Source organism: Diaporthe citri (assembly GCF_014595645.1).
Source record: "Diaporthe citri strain NFHF-8-4 chromosome Unknown scaffold_1, whole genome shotgun sequence".
In the NCBI taxonomy this organism is placed as follows: Eukaryota; Fungi; Ascomycota; class Sordariomycetes; order Diaporthales; family Diaporthaceae; genus Diaporthe; species Diaporthe citri.
This window is the reverse complement of record NW_025064846.1, coordinates 11,167,789-11,191,203: the sequence shown is the minus strand read 5'-3', so window position 1 is coordinate 11,191,203 and position 23,415 is coordinate 11,167,789. Positions and strand designations below refer to the sequence as shown.

General features: G+C 53.2%; 6 protein-coding genes across 6 annotated transcripts; 2 read left to right on the top strand and 4 right to left on the bottom strand.

Annotated features, from left to right (window-relative positions):
* Positions 1-432: 432 nt before the first annotated feature.
* On the bottom strand, positions 433-4,942 carry INS49_002921 (uncharacterized protein; the record flags this gene model as incomplete). Its single annotated transcript, XM_043163722.1, has 3 exons — positions 433-1,718; positions 2,013-4,125; positions 4,433-4,942. 3 exons carry the CDS (start codon positions 4,940-4,942, stop codon positions 433-435), a joined length of 3,909 nt encoding a protein of 1,302 aa, XP_043032228.1.
* A 676-nt stretch (positions 4,943-5,618) lies between these two features.
* On the top strand, positions 5,619-8,312 carry INS49_002920 (uncharacterized protein; the record flags this gene model as incomplete). Its single annotated transcript, XM_043163721.1, has 5 exons — positions 5,619-5,769; positions 5,841-6,227; positions 6,294-7,387; positions 7,502-7,728; positions 7,760-8,312. The coding sequence occupies 5 exons, from the start codon at positions 5,619-5,621 to the stop codon at positions 8,310-8,312; spliced, it is 2,412 nt and encodes an 803-aa protein (XP_043032227.1).
* Positions 8,313-10,076: 1,764 nt separating this feature from the next.
* On the top strand, positions 10,077-10,818 carry INS49_002919 (uncharacterized protein; the record flags this gene model as incomplete). Its single annotated transcript, XM_043163720.1, has 4 exons — positions 10,077-10,124; positions 10,186-10,524; positions 10,590-10,683; positions 10,814-10,818. The coding sequence occupies 4 exons, from the start codon at positions 10,077-10,079 to the stop codon at positions 10,816-10,818; spliced, it is 486 nt and encodes a 161-aa protein (XP_043032226.1).
* A 1,001-nt stretch (positions 10,819-11,819) lies between these two features.
* INS49_002918 (uncharacterized protein) lies at positions 11,820-16,351 on the bottom strand (the record flags this gene model as incomplete). Its single annotated transcript, XM_043163719.1, has 7 exons — positions 11,820-11,927; positions 12,106-12,180; positions 12,241-12,376; positions 12,429-12,525; positions 13,050-13,093; positions 14,848-15,679; positions 15,742-16,351. 7 exons carry the CDS (start codon positions 16,349-16,351, stop codon positions 11,820-11,822), a joined length of 1,902 nt encoding a protein of 633 aa, XP_043032225.1.
* Positions 16,352-17,218: 867 nt separating this feature from the next.
* INS49_002917 (uncharacterized protein) lies at positions 17,219-18,481 on the bottom strand (the record flags this gene model as incomplete). Its single annotated transcript, XM_043163718.1, has 3 exons — positions 17,219-17,478; positions 17,538-18,005; positions 18,070-18,481. 3 exons carry the CDS (start codon positions 18,479-18,481, stop codon positions 17,219-17,221), a joined length of 1,140 nt encoding a protein of 379 aa, XP_043032224.1.
* Positions 18,482-19,157: 676 nt separating this feature from the next.
* Positions 19,158-22,467, bottom strand: INS49_002916 (uncharacterized protein; the record flags this gene model as incomplete). The annotated part of the gene is made up of 3 exons (XM_043163717.1): positions 19,158-19,347; positions 19,412-22,390; positions 22,451-22,467. The coding sequence occupies 3 exons, from the start codon at positions 22,465-22,467 to the stop codon at positions 19,158-19,160; spliced, it is 3,186 nt and encodes a 1,061-aa protein (XP_043032223.1).
* Positions 22,468-23,415: the final 948 nt, after the last annotated feature.

Here is a 23,415-nt window from a genome sequence, read left to right as displayed (position 1 = left end):
TTGGATGGAAGAGACTTGGAATATTGTTTTGGGCGGACTGAGACATGGCTGTGTCGAAGGGCTGAAATATCTTATGTGGTCTTTGGTGTAGAACAGAACCGGGTACCTCCGCGTGCTTTATAGTCGTGAGCTCAATCAATCAGTATCTGGGTGCATGACCACGTAAGAATAGGACGATGGAACCAGACGGGGTGGCAAGTTGAAGATACAGCATCGCAACTGTGTCTGACACACGAGACAAATAAATCTTTCGTTGTCTGATCATGCAGATAACACTTCGTTGTAGGATCCCTGAATTTGTTGCGAAGGAGTTGGTGTAGACCAAATTATCACTGCGCTGCTTATTCTAGGCAGTTCTGCCGGACTCACCATTGGAATGTATAGAGCGTGTATACAGGAGCTTGATAAATCAGGCAGGCATTCTGTTTGCTATCAACCAAGGAGCCGGGTGGCTATGGCAATGAGCCACCCAATAGTTCCAGCAAGCAGCAGTCCCATAATCCGCATGTCCCACTCAGCATAAGCCGTCAAGTTTTTCTTCAAATTAAAAGAAGAAACAGCCATTGAGGCAGATTCAAGACGAGAGTCGCCGTCCTCATGAAGTGCTGTCTCAGCCTCAGCCTTGTGTGAGGTGGGTAACAACCTTCTTTGCGGGAACTCAGGCACCATTCCGTTTGGTATTGCTCGACCATCGTCGGCCGGCTTCTTTAGCCAGTCCGCGGGCGTCAATATCCTCTTTGGATCCATGCTATGCAGAGCGACTAGTGCCTTTTCGAAATCCTCCCGAGGCCAAGGGTGATTTCCCAGGGCCCCGAGCCCCGGATCGGGTCTCTGTGAATCCCTGAAAAAGTCCCTAACCTGCTTTCGCCGGATAAACTCAGGCGATTCTGCTATCCTCGCCTCGAACACCCCCTCGCTGACCATGTCCGCAGCATCCCACCGGCCGACCAAGCCGTCGATGGCGTCCTGCCGCGCCTGCCGGAGCAGCTCCTCCGCCAGCTGCAGCGCGGTCATCCCGGACGCGGGGTCGCGGTGGTCCGCGTCGACCCCCGCCGCGATGAGGCGCCCGGCCGCCCGGACGTCGCCGCACGCCACGGCCGCGTGGAGCAGCGTGGGGCGGATCTCGTGGGCGGCGCCGGGGAGCGCCGCGCCCTTGCTGATGAGGTGGACGCACATCTCGTCGCGGAAGTAGCTCTGCGCCAGCTGCAGGGCCGTCTGGCCCCAGCTGTCCGTTGCGTCCAGGTCGATCCCGGCGTCTGTGAGGAGTCGGAGGGCTTCTTGTGAGTTTTTGAGGACGGCGAGGTGCGCGCAGGTGCGTCCCAGGTTGCACTTTGCGGACAGGAAGTGTCCGCTTCTCGGGAGTAGTAGCGCCAGAAAGCTCGTGTCTTGGGGTTTCTGGAGCTCGATTGCCCGATAGAGGAGGGTGTATCCTGTGTAACGGTCTGTTTCGGGATGAAGAGGGCCAGACGTGCCGCTCAGGACGGTTTCAACCACGCTGAGGTCCCCCGTCTGGAGAGTTGACAGGAGCGTTGGCCGTGAAGTATCGAGTGTTGCCTGGGTTGTGACTCTCCTTGCTGCGAATACAGGTCTGACATGCGTGGTCCAGAGCCCTGGGGACGCGGACCTCGCCATCGCCACTGCGTTGAGACCATCGTCATCCTCTAGGTCGAAGTCGGCACCAGAGTCAAGAAGGAACACAACTGCTTCCACGTGGGCCTCTGTGGAGAGGTATTGACAAGCTAGATGAAGAGCCGATGCCTTGTAGTTGTCAAGGGAGTCAATATCAAAGGATTGAGAACGGGCAAGGTGTTGGAATATAAGCTGTACGACTAGGTAATTACCCGTCGCAGCAGCCAAGTGGAGAAAGGTACGACCATGTTGGTCCTTGTACGAGCAATCTAGACTGTCAGCCTTTGCGAAAGTCTCCAGCAAACTCGTCCTCCCTAGACGGACAGCAAGGGCGACGGCTTCGTTCGAGGGCTTCAGCCCTCGCCGATCAGCCAACAACTCACTAGCCACCTCATCTATGTCCTCGTCGGTGAATAGTGAGCTGACACTCTCTTCCGCGGTCCAGTCCAGAGCTGATCGACCTCCCAGTAGATCTGTCACAGTAAGGTCGGTCGCGTCACAGCGGAGCAGCAGGCGCACGCAACCCATCTCGACGCTCTCCACTGCTCTTGATATTGCAGTGCAGCCCCAGCCATCTGGCTTGTTGACATCAAGATCGGCGCGGGCCAGCAGCTTTTCTACTGCGGAATCGTGGCCCAGCTCTGCAGCTCTGACCAGGGCGGTTGTGCCCCCCCGGCCAGGAGCTCTGGCGTTGACATCTATGTCCGCCCGGCTCAGCATGAGATCTAGCATGTCGATATCGAAGCTCTCGATAGCCTCTATCAGAGGCGATTTTCCCTTCTTACTGAGATGGTTAGGGCCTGCACCAGCATCCAGAAGCAAGCGTGCGGTCCCAATGTGTCCGTTGCGGCAGGCATATGTCAGAGGCGTCTGGTTGTATAAATTGTCACCGGTGGATACGCTGGCAGGGTCGAAGGTGAGAATTGCCTGGCACTGGGTCTCCAAGCCGTAGAAGGCGCAAAAGTGAAGCCCAGTAATGCCCCCAGCCACATCCCAGGACGCGTATTCGAAGGGCCGGGTCCTCGATGCAATCTGCATCGCACAGGCGAGACGATTCTGGTCACTCAAAAACTTCAACACGCGAAGACTGTTCTGCACTGTCGACTGTGCGCTTTCGGCGTGGAAGCCCAAATAACATGCAGCGTAGGAGGCGAATGGGTGCTTCTCTAGGGTCTTCTCCAGCTCGTCACGGGATTGGAAAGGGCGCGAGAAAATATCGAGGCTTAGGTACGACAGGCATGAATCGAGCATCATTTGTGTCGCTTCAGGCAACCATTTGGACTGGTGCTCTTCCATGTAGGTCGTAAGTGATCGGTGAAAGAAGCCAACAGGGAACGAGTCTGCAGCCCCGACGGCCTTGATAGTAAGAAGACCGTGCGTGTCACGTCGAACAATTTCCTTGCTGCAGAGGCGTCCAATGAAGTCATCCAATGCTTTGTCTTCGGGGCTGATGGCCGTTGCGTGGGACAGCTGCTCAAAGGTGAGCACCTCGTGCGCAGTTGCCACGATGGCAAGGTGCTCCCTGACCACCTGCGCACCATATTTATCGTTTTTCTCCAAGCACAATCTGATCATGTCGTCGTATTGCCCTTCGAGGTCATCCATTTCCCCGGAGGAAAGCTGCTGTGTGAGGGAGACGGCGCCGTCGAGGTTCCTCTGCAGTCTCAGTCGCTCAAGAAACAGTCGGGCATACAGAAAGTTCCCGCCAGCTGCCTCGCTGACCTTTTCTGGCAATGAGTCCCAGAATTCGGGCCCCAGTCTCTGTCTCAGGGCTGCCAACAATGGGACGTTGCCGGAAAACATGTCGTCATCATCCCCAATGTCACCGCCACTGAAGTTGTCGTTGAGGAATTTGGTGACGTGGAGTGCGATGTCTTCCCGGGATGCTTGGATCTCCACGTTGACTCTCATCGGTGGCATCATTACGTGGCTCGGATCAAAACAACGAATCCCTTTGACATTGTGGCACTCCCCACAGAGCCATATCTTCTCGCCAAAGTGGCCGACACACTTCCTGCATAGCCATGCTAGGTCCAGAGGCCCGGTTCCACACTCTTGACAATATGCGGCATCATAACTAACACGAGGTTCCCAGCGGTTGGTACTCAGGATACAAACACCCTGGTGCCGGAGCTGTTTGATTTCATAGTCGATGCTGTCTATGCAGCCTTCCGCTTCGTCAATGGCATCTATGATGAGGAACTTGGTTGGGAACATGGCCAGCTGATCTCGGAGTATTTCTTTAGCCTGATCTTCCGACAGACCCCGCCTGCCGGTGGATCTGGACTCGGTCCACAGGCTGGTAATTTCGTGTGGGATTTCGATAATGCCGTTGGAGCGTTTTTTGTTGAGGATCTGTCTCAACAGGCTACAAAACACGTTGTTCAGTGTCTGACGGGCTCCTTGCTTGGAATGGAAAAATATGGAGAGGACGGGCGTCCCAAGTGGGTCATTGACTTGTCGCAGCTTCGCGGCGACGGCCTCGGCCAGAACACTCTGTAAATACAACAGTAAGCATACAATTCCAACATAAGTGGGGAGTTCTCAAGTGTCTTGCCTTCCCGCACCCGGGGGTGCCGTACCAGTTCAACTGCCAGGAAGCGTCCTGTGCCCACTGCTTGTATATGTCGTTGTGTTCGACGTATCGGTTTGAGCCGGGACTCGTCGCCCCCGCTGGCGCCGGATTTGGGGGGTCTCGTAGGCTTAAGCCAGGTGGACAGATCCAATCAAGAATCTCGAAGGTACGGTCGACATGTTTCTCCTGTGACAAATATCGAACTTGGAAATGTGTGTCATAGTTCACCTGAGAATCGCCGTCCGAGACCAGTTGTCTCATGGAATTGACCAGCTGGATAATTTCTTCCTGCTCCTTTGCTAGCTTCTTCTTCTTCAATGTCCACTTCAGGCGGCGGTTTAGTATCTCATATTTGGATTGGGCCAAGCGTTCCAACCCAAATTTGATATGCTCCAATTTCTTCTTTAACTTTTCGTAATCACCACCAGGCTCGCGAATGGCCTGTGATATGGCAAGTAGTCGTTCACCGCCGCTAATTCCCATCCCTGGGAACGTGCTTTCCTTCGACCTGGAAGCGGTGCCAGGGTCAAACTGGGTCTCGATGTATTCAAGTCTCTTGGAAAGGCCCTCCAGGTTGGCTATAATGCGCCTGAACTTCTCACAGAACTCGCCTCGCTCCTCATGTTCGTGGCGCACGTCATGGATGTAAGAGTTCATGGCAACTGCGGCGCTGAACGCTCCTTGGGCAAGCGAGATCAGGCCGGCAATTGATGCCGCCATACTCAGAGGGTCCGCCATCTCGCCTCGTGCTTGGAATTATCGCTGAGACCTTCTAGCCGGGCAAAGTATCTGCAGAAAAGAAAACTTGTTTACCTTCAAGCTGGACGCGACTGCCTGGAGAAAGCGGATGGCCAGGAAGGGGATATAAAATTAGGCCTTAATGATCCCATGAGAAGCAAGGCGTGAGATTGGGGGCTGTGATCAGCACTAGCAGTTTTGTGCTACGCACCAGGACTGGTATGCCTGGTCAGATTCCAGCTCGGGTAAGCTTTGCTTGGAGGTGAAGTGCCGCTAAGTGAGATTGCAACCACGGAGGATGCAACCCAAACAAGCTGATTTCCCCAGTCGCACGGAGCGACCTACCATGTGCTCTCTCCGGAGTATCCAACCAGTGGTTGAAGGATGCCTCGGGAGGAAGCTTCTAATGCCAAGGGCGCCCTTGCATCTGATTCCTGCCCACCCCAGCTGCATGCTCAGCCTCTTCGAGCTGAACAAAATGCAGTTTTTGTGATGAGGCTCTGGTGTTGGCCGCTTCCAGAAGAAAACATTAGTCAGTCATTCGCTGCCACTACGAGTGCCTGTGTATAATATAGAGGACGGAGCTTCTGGGGAATCATGTTCTGCGGACCTCCCACCTGGGCAGGTTTTCTTTCCTTTGAATAATTGCTACACGTTCATTCTGCCTGCAATCATCATGGGCCTCCTCGGGCTCTCTTTTGGAGCAAACCTCCTCACTGTCGTTTCCGGTCTCGTCGCGTCTCAAGATCTTCCCGGGCCAGTAGCTGGTCGATCTGATACAGAGCCCTCCCATGCATGCGGTGACCTTATCCGCAATGCTCATGCCTGTGAGAACCCCCCCTGGTATTCATAAGAGAGTTTTTGTAATTGTTGTGGCCCGCAGACTGACAATCACAAGACGGAGTTGTGCCAGCCGTAGATGTTTACAATTGCTGGACTACCGTCCCGTTACACACGGCCGTTGCCACCCAGCTCATTCAATATTGGAACAACACGCTCCAGTTCCAAAGCACTCTCGACTATCTCAAGAAGCCCCCTTCAGGCTACCAACAGCCTGCTGTGGACCTAATTGCCGCACTGGGTGAGGTACAAGCTGCCGTTGACAGCAATGGATTTGCCAACGAGTACCAATTTGAGGCTGCTCTCCAGAATGTTCTCCTGTCGGGTAACGATCCACACCTTGGGTTCTTCGGTGGTTTGCTGTCTTCGTTCGGCTTTGGAAGCCAACATGGACTCACTTCACTCTCGCTCGACGGCACACAGCTGCCGAAGGTGTATTTTACCGGTACGCATACTCATGTCCCCCACGAGCCCATTCAGGACTCACGTATCTAATGAAGGTCGGAGACAGATGACTTGATCCTCAACCAGACGAGCCCAGACCCATCATGGCAGCCGTCTGCTGTCCACCAGATCAACGGAACTGATGTCATCGACTATCTCACCCGTTTTGCGGCGCTTAACTCGTATGGAACATCAGAGGCTCACGCAGACTGGAACCTGCTGGTCGAGAATCCCGTCATGGACGTACTCAACGACATCGACTATCCCCTCTGGAACGGCGGCGCAACTTTCTATCCAGGCGACAGGTTTACATATGCGTTTGAGAATGGATCAACACTCGAGGATCAGTGGCTTGCGGTATACTACGACCCGGGAGACACTGGCCCCCTGGAGACGGGCGGTGACTTTTACAACTTCTTCGTCCTGGGCTTCTATCCGGCCTCATATAATGACAGTGCAGTGGACTCCGTTGATAGCAACACCGCTGACAGCGCACAGTCGTTTCCGACGTCACTGTCCGGTGTTAGTAGTGCGTTCCCGCGGGCGGATGTCTGGCAAGAAAACCTGACGGACACCGGCTACCTCACCGGATATTTCCTGCACGACGAGTCTCTGGCCGTGCTAAGCATTCCGACCTTCTGGGCCGACGAGGACGCCATCAGGGCATTCGCCGACACTGTACAGAGCTTCCTCAGCCAGGCCAAGGCAGCTGGGATGAGCAGGGTCCTGGTCGACCTGCAGCGGAATGCAGGCGGGGACGTTGTACTCGCCTACAGCACGTTCAAGCAGTTCTTCCCAGCCATCGAGCCTTTCGCTGGCAGCGTAATGCGCGCAAACCCCCTTGCGGATGCTCTAGGCTCCAGCATCACCGAGTACTGGGACGGGACCCTGAATTACACGGATTGGCAATACCAAGCCGCGTCCGCGAATGAATGGATCGCCACTACGAAGCTGAATGCCGCCACGGGACAAAACTTTACTTCTTGGGAAGAGCTCTACGGTCCCCAGTCTGATTCGGTTGCCAGTTTCACGCTGACGGAACGGTTCAACGTCTCGAACTATCTTCTTGCTTATTCCATGCTGGGCCAAGAGGAACCCCCGGCAGTGTTGCAGACACCCTATGCCGGGAATGCACCTTACGCTGCTGAAGACATCATCATGGTAAGTTCTGTCTAGGCTTTCGTATCTCTTATTACCTCTTCCCCCACTTTGGGGCTCCCGTTCCTCTTTGACGCGTGTGGCTTTCAGTGCTGATGCTTTCGTGTGCCCATCTAGCTGTCCGACAGTTTCTGCTCATCCGCTTGCTCGCTGTTCATGGAGATGATGCGCCATGATGCAGGTGTCAGGAGCGTCGTCGTCGGCGGGCGTCCAAGCTACGGCCCTATGCAGACACCCAGCGGAAGTCGCGGCGCACGTCACTACGACCTCGACTCGCTCAACGTCGACGTCCTGAACGCATTCGGGGTAGCTGATGCTGTCGACCAAGATGTTAACATTCTCGGGTCCCTGAATTACTCGGGTGTTTTTTACTAGCGGTGGCGTCAGCCTCCGCGCGCAGGTCCGCGAGGGCGAGACGGTGCCCCTCGCAATGCAATTCGAGGCAGCTGACTGCCGCATCTTCTGGACGCCCGAGACGTTCAACAACTTCACAAACCTCTGGAGGTATGCGGACTCGGCAGCGACGACTTCGCCCTCCCTCTGCGTGCAAGGGTCGACAGGCTACGCCAGTGGACAGTCGCCACCGGACCCCCCACGCCTCGCGCCCGTCGTTAACTACACGAGCACAGGCACCCCGTCGATAGACCTCTCAGACGCCGGAGTGCCCTTGCTCGTGATCGACGGGCCGATGCCTGATTTTCCTGGACACCTTGCGCCCAGCACCCCTGCCCGCCAGCCGCTCGCCCCCCAATACTACAAGCCCAAGCCGCAGGGGCTCACGCCCGCTGCAAGGGAGGCGCAGGCAAAGAAATTAGAAAGACTACAGAAACAACAAGGTCTGAGGAAGACTTCTCTCTGTGGGTTTGCGGGCCCGCGGTGTTCACAGCGGCTCAGGAGGAGGGGACCCGTGGGAACGACCAGAGCCTGATACCTACCAAGTGACGCAAGAGAGTTATTAAAACCATTCCCTAGATTGTCTCCAAGGAACTGGATATCGAGTGGCGTTGACGGAGCAGTTCTTTTCCTTGGCGGTTTCGGCCCGAGCACCGTGGTCTTCCCGGTGTATATCTTCTTTGATATATTGATTTATACTATAATAAGGATAGACTGTCACATGCATGACATACATTTGTTTAACTCTTGCTAGTGGGAGAGCAAGCTAAGAGCCAAGTATGGCATTGAGCTTTAGGACCTGCCGCCAAGATGAGGGAACTCATGAATGGTATTGTACACCTCCCAGGTGCTAGGTGATGCGTGCTTGCCTGTATGTATATTGTCTTACTGATTATTGTTGATCAATTAATTGGTAGGATTTCCTCATGGTTACAGGTTCGCCGATCGGCGTCGTAAACTATGCGCAGTCGCAGACGAGAGTACGCTACTGTATAGGAGACTCGAGACGACTGTTCATTCCCTTTGTAGGACGAAGCGATGCCGATGTGCCCTTGCTAGGAAAAAGGTTAGTGTCGCATGCATCGTCAGCTGGTGGCAGAAATGGCTTCGTACTTGGCGTCGCGTAAGACTGTGATAGGCGGATAATACAGCCGTAAGCTGCATAACATGCAAGAGGAATGGTAAAGCTAACAAGATTCCATGCACTAAACATGGGCCCAAACAGTATGCATTGGTCTATTGAGTCCGCATTCCGAAAAGTGTATCCGTTTTTGCTGATCGCACATTCCTTCCTGGACATAGAGACTAGACTATCCCCTCGATATCAGGTCCTTCATGGTTTCTGCTTATTACTTCAGCCGTCCTCCAGCTGTCAGCTCTTAGTTTCCTAGATATTTAGCCCTACTTCTTTATCTAGCCCGCAGATATCGCTCGACTTAAGCAACGCAAGATTTTCTCGGTATGGCTATAATCTTGAGTAGCCTGACGGCAATTCCAAGCCAGGCCAACAATCTGCTGGCCGCGATAGCGACTGTCCTGGTCTTGATGGCTGCAAGACCACTTCTTTACCGCATAAACCCGCCCAGTGATGCGCCAGAATTTGCCAAAGGATACTTGAGCTGGAAAGCACCAAAGTTCTGGAGATCTAGAGCGGAATACCTTCAGCTCGGAAGAGATAAGAGCCCAAATCGACAGTTCAGCTTCTGGTATGGATCAAATCACGTAATCGCAATTTCTGGCGAGGTAGCACGGACTACCTATCTCACTTCCAGGGGACTTGATTCTCTTGCCGGGTAAGCTAAGTTCTTTTGTTTGAGGTTGCAAGCACTCGGGTAGGTGCTAAGCCAGTCAAAGATTTCTCGTCTTGTTCGGAAGTTTTCTGAACGTAGATGGACTAACGAGTAGCGTTGCTCGTACTGCTATGCTTGTCTACAAGAAGTGCACACATGATGACCAAATGACACTCAATCTACATCATCTTGTCAACGATAGTGACGAGTGTGTTCAAGACATAGGCTCTGAGAGCATCATTGACCCAGTTGACACAATGGGTATTCTTATCTATCGACTTACACATCGTATGACAGGAACGCATGACATTGCTAACAGCTTGGACCTGGTTGTCAAGACGAGAGAGGTGTACAAACCACTCGAAGAGAGCTCTCTATTTGATATCTGGTTTCCATTACTACCCACACCATCCAAACTCAGGCGCCTTTGGGGATACTCCAGATTACACTGGTTGATTCAAGGTTTTGTCTCTGAGAGACGTAAAAGTGGCAGAGTGGAGCAGGATGCAATGCAGCTGATGATGGAACAAAAGATCAGCGACCCCATAATTACCCTGGTACGTCTTGATCCTTCTTACGCTACACAAATGGTAATATCTGACATCCTGTGATGTATAGTCTATTATCGGCGGAATTCTCGCCGGTGTCTTTAACACGAGCATCAACGCTGCGTGGAACTTATGCTACCTGACTCAGAGCCCAATCTGGATGGAGAAGCTGAGGGCGGAAGTCGATGCAGCTATTGAGAATCATAGGCTGCAGTCAGATGAGAGCGTTGTTGATATCCTGCACCAATTCACGCTTGAAGACTGGGAAAAAGAGTTTCCGCTCCTTGAACTGGCTATGAAGGAAACTATGCGGTTTACCATGTCCGGAACAATCGTGAGAAAGAATGTCGGTGGAAAGAAGGTTCCAGTCGGGGATACTGGATCATTCATCCCTCCGGATGGCCTCGCAGTACGTGATGGATGTGAGACGCTAAGTCTCAGCTTGAGTATTTGCTAATGTTAGTCTGACTCTAGGTCTACGCTGCTCAGGATGTCCATATGGATCCGAATATTTACAAAGACCCTCATGAATGGGACCCAAGCAGACACGACAAGGCCAGGGCTGAAGGTTTGGCAACGCCTCATGCTTTTCTTGGGTGGGGTTCAGGGAATCATCCATGCCGTAAGTGCCCTGAATATATGTTACTAAGGTCTCCAAACCGTACTAACCTGTTTCACTCTTCCAGCGGCTGAGAGAGTATGAATGATCCTTTGAGACCATACTAGGATTATAAGCTAATGAATTGTAGTTTGCGAGACTGAACATTGTGGTGCCAACCGTCCTATTCTTAGCTATCTACGACATTTCCCTATGCGATGCTCAGGGGAGGACGACGGACAATCGACTCCCACCTCTTACCTTTGATCGTGTGGGAGCAGGTCGCCCTTCAGGAAACGTGTACATGAAATGCGTTTCCAGGGCGCAAAGATAACACCTAAGTTCGAAGCTTTTGGCAGGGCGTTGATTACAGCCGGGGATAGATTAAGGAACGGTGGATTGGGAGGCGAGCATGTTGAATGGATCACGAACCCAATGGTCAGACGCATCATAACAAGAGGCGTAATCTCATGCCGAGATCGGAGGTGCTCTCGAAGGTGACAACACCACCAGGAAAGCTGCTCATGGAAAAGAACATCTATGTGAAAGACCAGACGTGCCTCTGAGCCTGTCAATAAAGCAACAGCCATAAACTCGATCTTGACTCAGATCAATCCTCCCCACTCTACTTGTATACCTGTTCTTGCGTTCAGGCCACGTTGAAATGGATTGGATAGAGAGAGATGGACTGCCTACTGAGCAGACCAGAAACCCCGACAGACAACGGAAAAGCCATATTTATCAAGGAGTATTGTCCAAGACTGCACACCCTCAGCTAGGTATAAGCAAGGCAGAGGTAATTTTCAATTTCGAAAAGAATGGCAAGCACATGCGTGATTGCATTGACTTTTACCACTCCCGAGACTATCCTCTACAGCCTCTCCTGGACGGAAGTGCCCTGTAAGCAAAGCCCCGAGGGTGTCACTGAAGGGGGTCATATGTTAGCGCAAGAACTCGAGGAGCCCTTTTCGTCCTGTTCGTACAGCTCTCGTAACGGGCTTCTCATACGCCAATATGTCTCTAGTTGAACTGATTGAAGCTAATGCTCTCTAACGATTTGCTTCTGACATGGATGTTCTGTATCTCATGTCGTCGCCTGCGATCTTTTACAACCTGGCTTTCGCTTCCTCCTCTCGGCCTTGAAGATTGGGGTGAGGAGTTTTGACAGGTCGAGTGACAGCATAGAAGGCAAAACCATTGGACTTGGTCGAGAACTATAAAGTATTCGTTAGTGAAGACAGCCAGAAAGTACTTGGATGTAACTGCTTCTATGATGAAAACATGCGTGCCCGGCTGCCGGACTGACAGTGGACAGCCACGGTACTCCGCGGTACAAGATGAGATGGATGATCCAGTATTTCGATCATGACAGACGATGCAGGCGTGACGTACCTTCACCTTTGATCCGACATGGAAGAAAGCAAAGTCTCCGGGCACGAGATGGTGAGTAATGCCAGTAGCTTCATCCTACGAAACGGTACGGAGTCAGATAATGCGATTATCATCGAAGGACAGATGGGTACATACCAAGATATCGATCTGACCACTTAAAACATACTTGGTCTCCTCAAAAGTATAATAAGCGGGTCGAGCAGGCCCGGCGGTGATCTTATAGAACCCGGAGGTGAAGTAACTCGGAGAGTCGGTGGTCTTTGTTCGGATTCTGCAGAAGTTTAGATGATGACACACTGGTCCAGTCAAGAATTTCAACATACGAGTGAAAATCGGCAACAGTCGCGTTCTCCCCCTGGGGAAGGGGGATGAACTCGTGGCCAGCGCCCTTGACAACGGTGAGAGGGACAAGGTTAGACACTGTAGGGACGAGGATCAGCAATCATATCGCGTGACCGAAATGCTCAATTGACGGGAACTAGGTCAAGGCGTAACTCACTGATTGTTACTGATTGTGTTTAAAGATAAAATTAGTGGATATGGTAAAAATGCGTGACGTTTGTGACGCCTTTTATAAGGACTCGTGGCACACTTCGGCTGCGCTGCCGATGATATACGTCGGGGTTTTCTCGGATCGGGAGTCGACCCGACTTCGCTGGTCCGCTTCAGGTGCAGTTGCCCGCCCGCGCAACGCGGGGTCATGTGAATTCTACACTGCACAGTAAGTTTCGATATTTCTTTTGTCAAAGCATCCTCGTTGACAGAGCTATGTGTCTGCCACCAAGAGACAACCTAATCCCCTAGGGATGCCTACTACATGTAGGGAGATTATACTAGATCTCGTGTAGATCTAGATAGACCTCACAGACCCAGAGACTGTGTCTGCACCTACCCCTGTTCCGGCTTTCGGGCTGGACCAGGCGGACGCCAAACTATCTTGTAACCAATGCGCTGGTCCATCTCAATCGAGAAAATCGGTACGGTCTCTCTGAGCAAACGAGGAAGCAATTCAGAGGGCCCATGTGCGTTGCAGAAAAAGGCCCATGTTAGGGCCGTGGGGTTGATCGTGCGCAGTGGCCCTCTGGGCCCGTCTGGTTGGCTTATCTTACCAACCCAACTGGCCTCCAAAACCACTCTGATTTGCCCTTTCGGTAATTCTTCCTTTTCCTTTCTTTTTCTTAGGCAAACCTAGTTGTAAATCAACCATTCTTCACTGTCACATTGCGCCCTTGTTGCCATTTCGACGTGAGGACCGTCTCAGCCCAGAGGTGCCCAGAGGACATATATATGGGCTTAGAATTTCTCGCTTTTTTTACTTTCCCTATTAGCCGTTTTCCATTTCCTTCTGTCTGTTGTTTTTCATATCTCACTCTTTTTAACCTATCTGACGTGCAGGAACCTCGGTTCTACCTCGTTCAACGAAACTTCTTTCTACTAAGGAGGCTACTACCTATTTATACACTAAACCATAGGATAGTAGTAGTTCAGCTGGTCTAATGCTACGATTCTGCCGGCGAGTGCGGAAAACGCAGCAGAGATCTAGGTTCGAGTCCTAGGCTGGACGATTCTCCTGACTTGAAGCCCCAGAGCGTGATTGACGTTTCTATCCACTCCACTTTTTAAAGATTCAAGTCTGACAACTTGACCTCCTTTGGAACGACTGCATCCTTTCGTCTGCGGTCACTGGAGCAGGGCTACATAGAGAGCATGCAAGTGAATTCTCAGGCAGTCAATTACAATACGCTGACACCTATCGCCAACACCAGAAGCTTTCTTTTGGGTCACAGCTGAACGGTTTCAAAAGCCTACTTAATAAACGTTGAGTATTTGGCGGTTTTCAGAGCCTATACTCTGAGAACTGAGACTAGATGTCGAAGGCCTAGAATGTGTCTGCATAGATCAAGGCATCCTTTATCGAGCTTGCCTAATACCGAGTTGCGAGACTTCTTCAGCTGTCCACGGCCCAGTGCATCACTTGATGATGATAACAAGGCGCCCATCCCGGTCCTCAGAGGCGGGCACAATCTTAGCAAGTTCGGTCGCTTTGATTGAAGAATCTTGCCTCAAGACATCATAAAGTCTTGGTACAGACCTGTCTCCCTGGATTCGTCCATTCGGCTGCAGACATGAAAGCTGCCGATCCTCCGTAAGTGTTTGGGACCGCTGGTGTTGCTGGAAGGCTGGAGGAGGAGACCCTGAATTATACGTTTCGATTGAAGTATCTCCCCATCTAGATAAACTTCAATCGACTCCGTATCGCCTTCGATGACCGGCAGGATGTAAAAAGGGCCTTCACTTAGATCTGATACTTCCTCTAGACAGTCGAATGTGACAGGGACGCCTTCTGGTTCAGACCCCCTGTGTTCTGGGCCTTCGTTGTGTACTCCCACATTCTCATCTCTGTTGATTTTAGCACGGATGAGGTGAGCGCAAGACAAAGTGAGCTCTCTGTCGACGACTGCGCCGTAAGGATCTGGCCCGGAGGGTCTTGTCCAGGCATCCACCACTCGGACGTACTCGTTACAATCCTCCGATTCGAAGTGCCCTACATCACCGTCTATCGAAGCCCATGACCAAGTCGGCGCCCGCCATTCAGGCCTACGGCTCTTTTTGTGGAGGGCCTCCCACGAGAGCTGCGTGATGAGTGATTCTTTCCACATGCCTGCCAAATACTGGTCGCCGGCCACTCGCTGCTGACGAGCAGCTATTCCAGACAGCGCTGGAAGCCGATCTGAGCCGTACGTTAATTTGGCCTTGGAGTACTGCTCGACGATTTTCCTCCAGTTCCAAGGTACATCCTCCGCAACGACCGAGTTCTCGCCACTTAAGCCTGGGAACCCGAACCCGTCCGGTAGGAACTCCGAGCTGATGTGAGTGCGACATTCCCAGAACAGGCCAGTCTTGCCAAGGTAGATCGTACGAGGCGACAGGAGCCTTTCTTGGAGAGCCCATGCTCTCGTGGCCAAGTGGGTCTCAGTAATCGATCCGTCATCAGGATCGTAGCTGTGGAAGTTTTGGACTCTGCAGTAGTCGTTTGATGTGACTCGGGCAATAAAGCCCCCGTTGTAGTGTTTTGGCCTCGTGCTGTGCATAAATCTCTCTTGGACGCTGGTTGCAGTAGACGCGGCGAGGTTGACGAACGTGCCGCCGTAAACCGCCGACATGAGGCCTGCTTCATTCTCCCAATCGCTGTTGTTTTCTTCTTTCTGTATGATACATGGAGCGTCGATCCAGACGTAGTCTATTCCAAGTCGGCGTGAAGCGTCGATGGCGTCAAGAAAGGTCCGTGGCAGTTCACCCAGCGGGATGCGATCCAGGAACAGAGCCATGTTGTCTTGGGTCAGCATGGTGAACGGTTCGCTGCCCCAACAGTAACTCAAGGTAGCATACCGAGGAGGCGCGGGTAAGCTAGCCGTGACTACCAGTTTCACGACGCCATGGCCGATGGAGATCAGCCTGGATGGCGGCCGAAGCTGCCTTTTGCTGCGGCAGCATTCATGCGACTCGGAACACCTTGCCAACCACATTCTAGCTATCTCGAAAGGATCGTCGACAGGATGCTCCCACAGCTTAACTACACACAACATCAGCATGCAAGTTGAGGTGTATGGAAGGGATAAGACCATGCCGGCTCACCTGATGGCGGCAAGATACATGAACAGAACATGACATTGGTCGCAGAAGGCTCGCTGATATGGCTTGCGATTTTCCCCGGAAAGTTCAACCAGAGGATCTGCATATTGTATCGTGCAAACTCTTCATGCTCCGATATTGACAATGAAGCAGTCGCACTGTCGCCAACATCGCGAAGTCGAACCTCTATCTTCTGGAACACGTCTAGGAGGTGGTCATGTTCCAGCCTTGACAGGAGCAGCGCGCAGAACCTACACCCCAGGCGCGCGGCTGCCTCGAGTTCATTAATGTGGAAGTATCTGCCAACGGCGTGATCTCTGATATCTGGAAACATCAGCATCGGCCAGTTTTCCAGAAGATGCCGGCATTTTGCGCAAAATCCGCCGGCAACATCTGCTGCTGGGATGAGTTGCTGCACTTCGGCCTCAACCCGCTCGTTGTCGAGCACGTCAGACTTGACAGCTCTGATGATAGTGTGTTCAGACCTGAGGGAGCCGCCGTCTTGCGCGTTGTACTGTTGATGCCAGGATTTCAGAGCGTCCTCGGGTACGCCAGGCGATGTCCTCCCAAGCTCCGCGCTCACACCTGACTGTCGAGCAGAGTCGGGAGGCATTGTGACCAGAAAGGAGGAGGAGTACTGGCCCCTCTCCAATGCCAGCATTCAGTTTCTCTCACAAGAGTCGTACGTGCTCTGCCGGATTGATATACTGCAAGGCTGCCTAGGCTGCCTAGGCTGCACAGGCTGCAGACACAAGGTAGTTGGAAGACGCGCCATGTCATCATTGCATGTGCTGAGACTGGCGTGGACAGCGCTGACCACCTCATAGGTCGCAAGAACGGCCTTCACTCCGGCCGTTTGTGAGGAATTTACTACTCGAAACGGCTACAACCTCTCCTCATCAGTTGACAACAATCTGCGCATCTTGCACGTCCATCCTTGTATTGAACGGCGCCGATGAATATATGCAAGACAGAAGTGTAAAAAGAAAACATGAGGGGCGGGGTGGTTAGCAAGGGTGGGAGACTAGGGGGACGGAGTTCACGTTCTAACAACCGAGAAAAGACTTCACAACATAGAGTCAGAAAGGCCCCCAAATCTCTAAGATATCTATTTAGCCGGTGCTCAAGCTAGGCATACCCTTTCCCGAGGCAACGGCCCCAGGCTAGAGCTCTGCAGGAGCTGAGGGTGCAAAGGGGTGTAAACACATGTACCTTTTGTAAACTTGGACTCGGCCAAGATGAGAGTTGAAACTGTTGATCAAGTCTGCTGCATCCTCATTGCGGTCGGCTTTTGGCCTGCGGCCTACCTCGCCGGGCAAATTTGCCACTGATTAAAGATTATTGCATTTGGACAATAGTCATCAACACTTATTAAGTGCACGCGTGTTTTGTGTTCTGTTTTTCCACTTCCAGCCCAAACCAGCCGGGTTTGCATCTACTGCCTCGCATATAGCACGTCATAATCCTAAGGGCTCCCGTCCTAAGACCTCTCTCGTCGCTGCCTCTCCAACTCTTCCCTGAAGGCATTCCCTCCCTGTGGTGGTGGTGGTTGCGTCACAGGGAAATTCGCACTCGTCGGCGTCCCAGCCAAGCTGCCCAGTGCATCACTGTCTCGCCTGGCGTGGCCGAGGAACTCGTTATTGTTCTCCTGACGGCGATAGACGTGCTGCTGGCCCCAGCCATCGCCGCCGCCGCCCCGGCTGCCGGGCTGGTGTCGCGGCTCGTCGCGGTAGTGCTGGTCTTCGGGGAGATGATGCATCAGGCGGATGTTGTCGCCCTTCCTGTCCCGGCGGCCCAACCTCCTCGCCCGGCCTTGGCGGTGCCGTAGCCGTGCCTGCTCCGCGACATGATGTTTCCGATAGATATCTTGCGCGCCTGCCTGTTCCAGAGGCACACGCCGAAGATCATGATCACGCAGAAGCCCAGGACCGTTGGCAGGCCAATGTAGAGCGCCGCGCCGGTTGGCATCTTGGGCGGCGCCTGGTGGTACGTCGGCGGCTTCGTCACGAGCACCATGGGCCCCGTGTATGACTTCGCGGTCGTGTTCTGGTCGGCGTCGAGCGCATTGAGGAACAGCGTGATGTTGACGGCCCTCTTGCCCTGCAGCAGCTTGCTGTCTACTGCCCAAGCGTAGTATGACCAACCGGCCGTAATTTTGTCCGAGGAGAATGCCTGCGACGCAACTTCGCCGGTCGTAGCATTGTTGTAAGAGCCCTCCAAGATCACGGTGGTGTTGGTGGAGTTGAAGACGGACGTGTCCCAAGTAACTGCAGTAAGGTTGAATTAGATGGCTGCACATGTCATGTGAAGAGAATCTGGAGGTTCGCATACCATAATACGTCGTGCCGGGGTAGAGCGAGCTGTTGTGCGACGGCTGGCAGAACGGGGCATTGATCCCATCGGAATTATTGCACACCAGGAACGAGCCCGTCCCATCTTTGTTCGTGGCCGTGGGCTCAGGAGGCGCGGTGCCAGTGCTGGTGGTGATCTCAGCATGATCCGTCCTCGTCACCACAGTCGCAGTTAGGTCGTTGGGAGCAGCTGATATCGTGGTCGTTGCCCCGTCCACGACGGTGACCACGGGCGTCACCGTCACGGGCACGCCGGACGTGTCGACGCTGACCCATGGGTCTGTAGCTGCTGGAGCTCGGGCGTCCAGGACCGGTGTGACGAGTGGCGGGCGGGCGGACGCGGCTCCGAGGAGCAGTGATGCCGCGGCGAGGAGCTTGGGGCGCGTCAACATCGTGGCGCGGATCCGAAAGTCAATTACACGGGTACGGGAGGTCTTCTTTGCAACCAAAGATCGGACGCAAAGACCAATTGACTCCCCAGAAACGAATGACAGTTCGACAGACCAACAGCAGCCCAAAAGCAGAGCTGTTATGCAGATCCGGACGAGAGAAGGGACGCAATGAGTCGTGAAGCGAAGGGTCGAGAACACTCGCCCATGGGGAAAAAGAATGGCGTGGAGCTCCCTAATCAATCAGTGATCGCCCTCCCTTGCGCTCCCTCGTTCCTTCCTTGCGCGCACTGGCAAAGCTCGTGTTAGTGGCTGCCCGAAGGTCGCGCTATCACCCCGACAAGCCAAGCGATAAAGCTTGGCTAGGCGAAATGAGCTTAGGGGCAGCAGGAAGGAACCAGCTTAATTCCCGAGCCTAGAGCTCCCCCGCCGGTGACAAGGGTAGCCTGCGGGTATTTTCTTCTCAAGAACCACATCACAGGGCTGAGGATCTGCAGATGCGTTCGAGGCGAGGAGGCTCTGCGGTGGATACACAAACATCGTACAAGAAGTAATACTGTGGCTAGTCTTAGCTTCCATGGTCTTATGGTCTTTTCCCTTTCCACAAACGCCGACCCAACCAACCATCAATGCAGACCTCAGAAAGCCCCCAACATTGATCACTGCGGCTCGCACGCCATTATTTCTTGGGTTTCTTGTGCTTCTTGTGCTTCTTTTCACCGAAAGCCTCATTATAGACCTCCTCCGCGGTCTGGCCAGCCTTCCTCTTCTGCTTGCTGCTCTTGACGCTGACCACATTGCTTCCCTTGCCCTTCTTGACCTGCTCCTCGGCGTCTTTCCACACTTCTTCGTTGCCCTCGATTTGGTATCTAGCACGCAATGATTAATAGATGTCCTCTACGACATACTCCGGGGGCTTTTCAGTGCACTTACTGATCAAGAGGCAGAGAGTCAATCAGCTCTCTCTGCTTCCTCCTGACCTCCTTCAGGGCCTCATCTCCCTCCTCGTCAAGCTCCTCCTCCAGAGCCTTCTCCAAAGGTTGGAACTTGCTGTCGACAATCTCGTCGTCATGCACGCCAGTCGCGTTTTCGCGGCTGACGCCAATGTCCGTCCGGGGCATCTCGGCATCGTACGCCCCTGAAACAACGCTGCTGAAATGTGTCGTGATCTTGCGCAGGATCTTGATGAACATGGCGAGCAACTGCGACGATTGGAGGCTTCCGTGTTCTTCCGCAACAGCATCCATATCCTTGCGCTGAAGACCGACCGAGAGGAGGATCGACTGCTGGATACCCGACAATTTGACTGCGTTCTTGATACGTCCCGAGAAGTAGAGTTCTGCTATTCTTGGGATGAGATCGAGGATGACGTGGTAGTCCAACATGTTGTTCGCGTACGACTCCAGACGCTTCAGATCGTGGGGAGTGAAGCGCTCATCGAGCTCTGCCTTGGTTAATGGGCGGGGCTCGACGTCGTCAAGTGCTGCTCCAGCGTTGGCGCTCTCGTCAATGCTCAGAGCCAAGACCGAGGGGAACGTCCTGAATTGGTAGGAGAGCAGCTCCATGAATCGGCGGTGGAAATCACGGGAGAAGGCACCAAGCCAGCTCCTGTCGCCGCTCCTCTCCAGCGGCCTGATCATGACGGTCGTGTGCTCGCCCGTCAACGAGTTGGCCGTTTGTCTCAGATAGACCGGTGCGAACGACGACCGTTTCCAGAACTTGTGCAGGGGCTGCGTCAGTCCGTAACTTACACCGACATAGTCGAGTTCTACCGGCCTGCGTTGAGAGAGAACCGAAAACAGTGGGGGCATTTTGCTCTGGTCCCTGATCTTGATGTTGTCATCCAGCAGGTTCGCATCTGCAAGCTCTGCGTCCGTCACCCTGGTTATCGTCTCCTCAACTGCTACATCCGCATCCTCCGCGAGGTTCGTAAACCTGCCCTCATAGTAGTCGGTCAAAAGTTGCAGCGCTTTTGATCCGTATCCCATTGAGGCGTAATCTGGGTTTGTTGCAATCCGGACAACTCTGGCCCCGGACAAGGAAGCAAACTCGTCATCCTGGTACTGCTGGCTGACCAGCCATGGTATCAAGTCACCATCGGGTCTCCGTCCTCTGCTCAGAGAGTTGATCACACTTTGCCGGCTGATCTTGCCCTCAAGAGCCACTTGAATGACACAAAGCGGTTCCGGGAGACGACTCCCTTCTGTTGCCCCAGGCGGCACCAATACGTACAGTTCGTGGGAAGGTGCGTCGCTCATGAGCTGGAGGTCGTCAGGACTGTTCTTGTAATGACTCGAAACGTAAAGTGAGACCATCTGCTGCAGGAACTTCTCCGGCACGGGATGGAAGCTGAAGAGGGTATCGCGATTGACGTGCAACAGCTCACACTGCGCTGGGTCCGGGCAGCCCTGGCTGAGCTTTGCTTTTGGCAGTGTTGCGTCCAGGCAGAGAAGCCTGTTCAGCCACCTTTCCACAGAATCTCCTTGTGCGTAACGGATTGGCTCTGACAAAGTAATCTCTCGCAGTGTCCTGCCACCGAGGTGGGAGGACTCCTGATTCTTGGCGGCCCTGCCCGTTGATCTGTCTGCAACCTCGCCCTCTCCGCTGACGGACGCGCCTGGTCTTGACTGCTCTCTTAGCTGCTTAATCAGCTTCAGCGACAGAGAGCGCCCGGTTCCCTCGTAACCATTGATTGTAGATGCCATAAAGACAAGGTACGGCCCCATCAGCTTCCTCACGAGTGGTAATGGGATGGCAGCAGCTTCGTCTATGACGACCAGTTCAGCCTGTCCAAGCACATGCGCATCCTGTGGTCTTATGTACTGGATCGTTTGTCTGTGGTCCCGGTGAATGTTGACTCTGACGATGGCCTTGTTCAGCTCCGGCGAGGTGGCCTGAATGATAGAGTAATCAAGATGGTCGACGTAACCCAAGGCATCGAATCCTTTGAAGATGAACTCGAAGAACGTCTTCAGGTTTTCAGGAGAAGGCGATGTGACGAAGATATTGCTGTAACCATACGCGACAGCTGATGCGACAGCCACACCCATTGCCGCAGATTTACCTCTTCCTCTCGCAGCGGTCAGGGTGACAGTATTCCTCAAGGTCTTCTCCGAGATGGCGTCGCAGAACGTCAACAGGGCCTTGGCCTGGTCCACCGTCTTCGCAAGCTTCACCAGTGACCCAACGGGTTTGGTGTCCTCCAGGCTCTCCTTGAGATTATCCAGCTCCTCTTGGGTTGCGGTCTTGGGCTGATCCAAGTCTGGGGGCGGAAGCGCCTTGACATCTTTCCCTCCCGATATGGGCAACACGTTGAACTCGTCGTCAATCACCAGGCACGAGTCGCAGCTCCCGAGCGACAATATGAACCGCTCGTTGAATCTGGCGACAACATCGTCGTAGGCTTCGGTTCGGTATCGCGAGTGGACGTCCATAGACAATGTGTAGAGGCTCTTCAGGCTGTTCATTCCCTTGAGTAGCAGCACCACCAGCCCGCCTCCCTCGACCGTCTCGATCGTTCGCGCAAGGATATTTGGCGTCACGGCCTCGAAATCCTGGAGGATACACATGCCGTATGTGTTACCGAGGACCTTCTCTGTCTCCTTGTAGTAGACATATCGGATGTTGTGGAGCGAAACAAAAAGTTCGAAGGGGTCCTCGGAGTTTGCTTCTCGTGTGCCTCGTTTGATTTCCTTCTTGATCTTTGCCTCGCGCTTCTTTCGGTGGCTGGTGAAGTCGAGCAGCTTATTCTTGTAGGCCCATAGCACCGACTTGTTCTGCTTGACGTCGACTTGGGAGAGGATATAGTGCAGGCGGACGATCGTATCTTTGGAATGGTCACCGACAACCACAAAGAAACTCCTCTTCTTTTCCTGGACTCCGTTGCGGATGAGAGCCGGGATTCTCGAGTCTCTGCAGGAAATTTTGGGATCAGTAACAAAAGCATATCTGTTGGACGGACTTAAAACTTACACTTGCTTGCGCGACATCTTGAACGAGGTCGAATGTGCGCCGGAGATCTCGAGTGATCCGAAATGCGACAGGCGAATTCGTACGGGAGCGCGAACATCAGAAGCTACTGAGAGCTTGAACTTTTTTCTGGCAGGCACTCGAAGTTTTTAGTGGGTCACGCCAGGATGTGGGGCCGGCCGGCAGGGTCCTCGGGTCCGGACCGGCCACGATCGGTCGCCGGCGCGGCCGGTCTTTTCAACTTCGACATCAATTCCAAGTTCGGTTGCTCGGCCAACCTATGACCACTGTCCCATAATCTGGAAGCTCCCTTTCTAAATTGAATCGCATTTCTTGTCCTTCAACAAGCCTTATTTGCTAAAAATGTGTCTCATGGTCGGCGACGGAAGATATGAGATCTGTAAATGCTCACTCTCGCCGAGATCCCATTCACCGCATATCTTGGACCAGCTGTGAGCCACTACCCGCATGAAGAATTCGCTGACTGTCATTGAATATCTTCAATTCCACAACTACAACAGCTCTGAAGAACCTCGCGGCTTCATGAAGGGCCGGGAAAACCAGCACAAGTCTATGCCTCAGATGGTAGGATCGCATGGATTGCTCCACGGGATGGGTGATTCATCTATACAAACAGCAGATCATCCCGCCTTTGAAAGATTAGAAATTTAAACACGGTGCCTCGAGCTGTCTCGAACTACCGGTAATCGAAAGTGGGAAATTAAAGAAGTTGCAACAGTGATCTGGCATCCGCGAGCATCTAGCCACAGCTGGATGCCAACTGGTCATAGTTAGAGAAACTATGATGGTGTTGAGACGATGAAACGACGACAAGAACATTTGCTTAGTACGTGCCAACAAGAAACGTCAAAAAACAGGCCTGCGATGAATAGTCTAAGTCACCTGAGCTATGTGACTGACTTATACGCAGGAAGCGAACGAGATATTGTTACCGAGATGCCATGCCA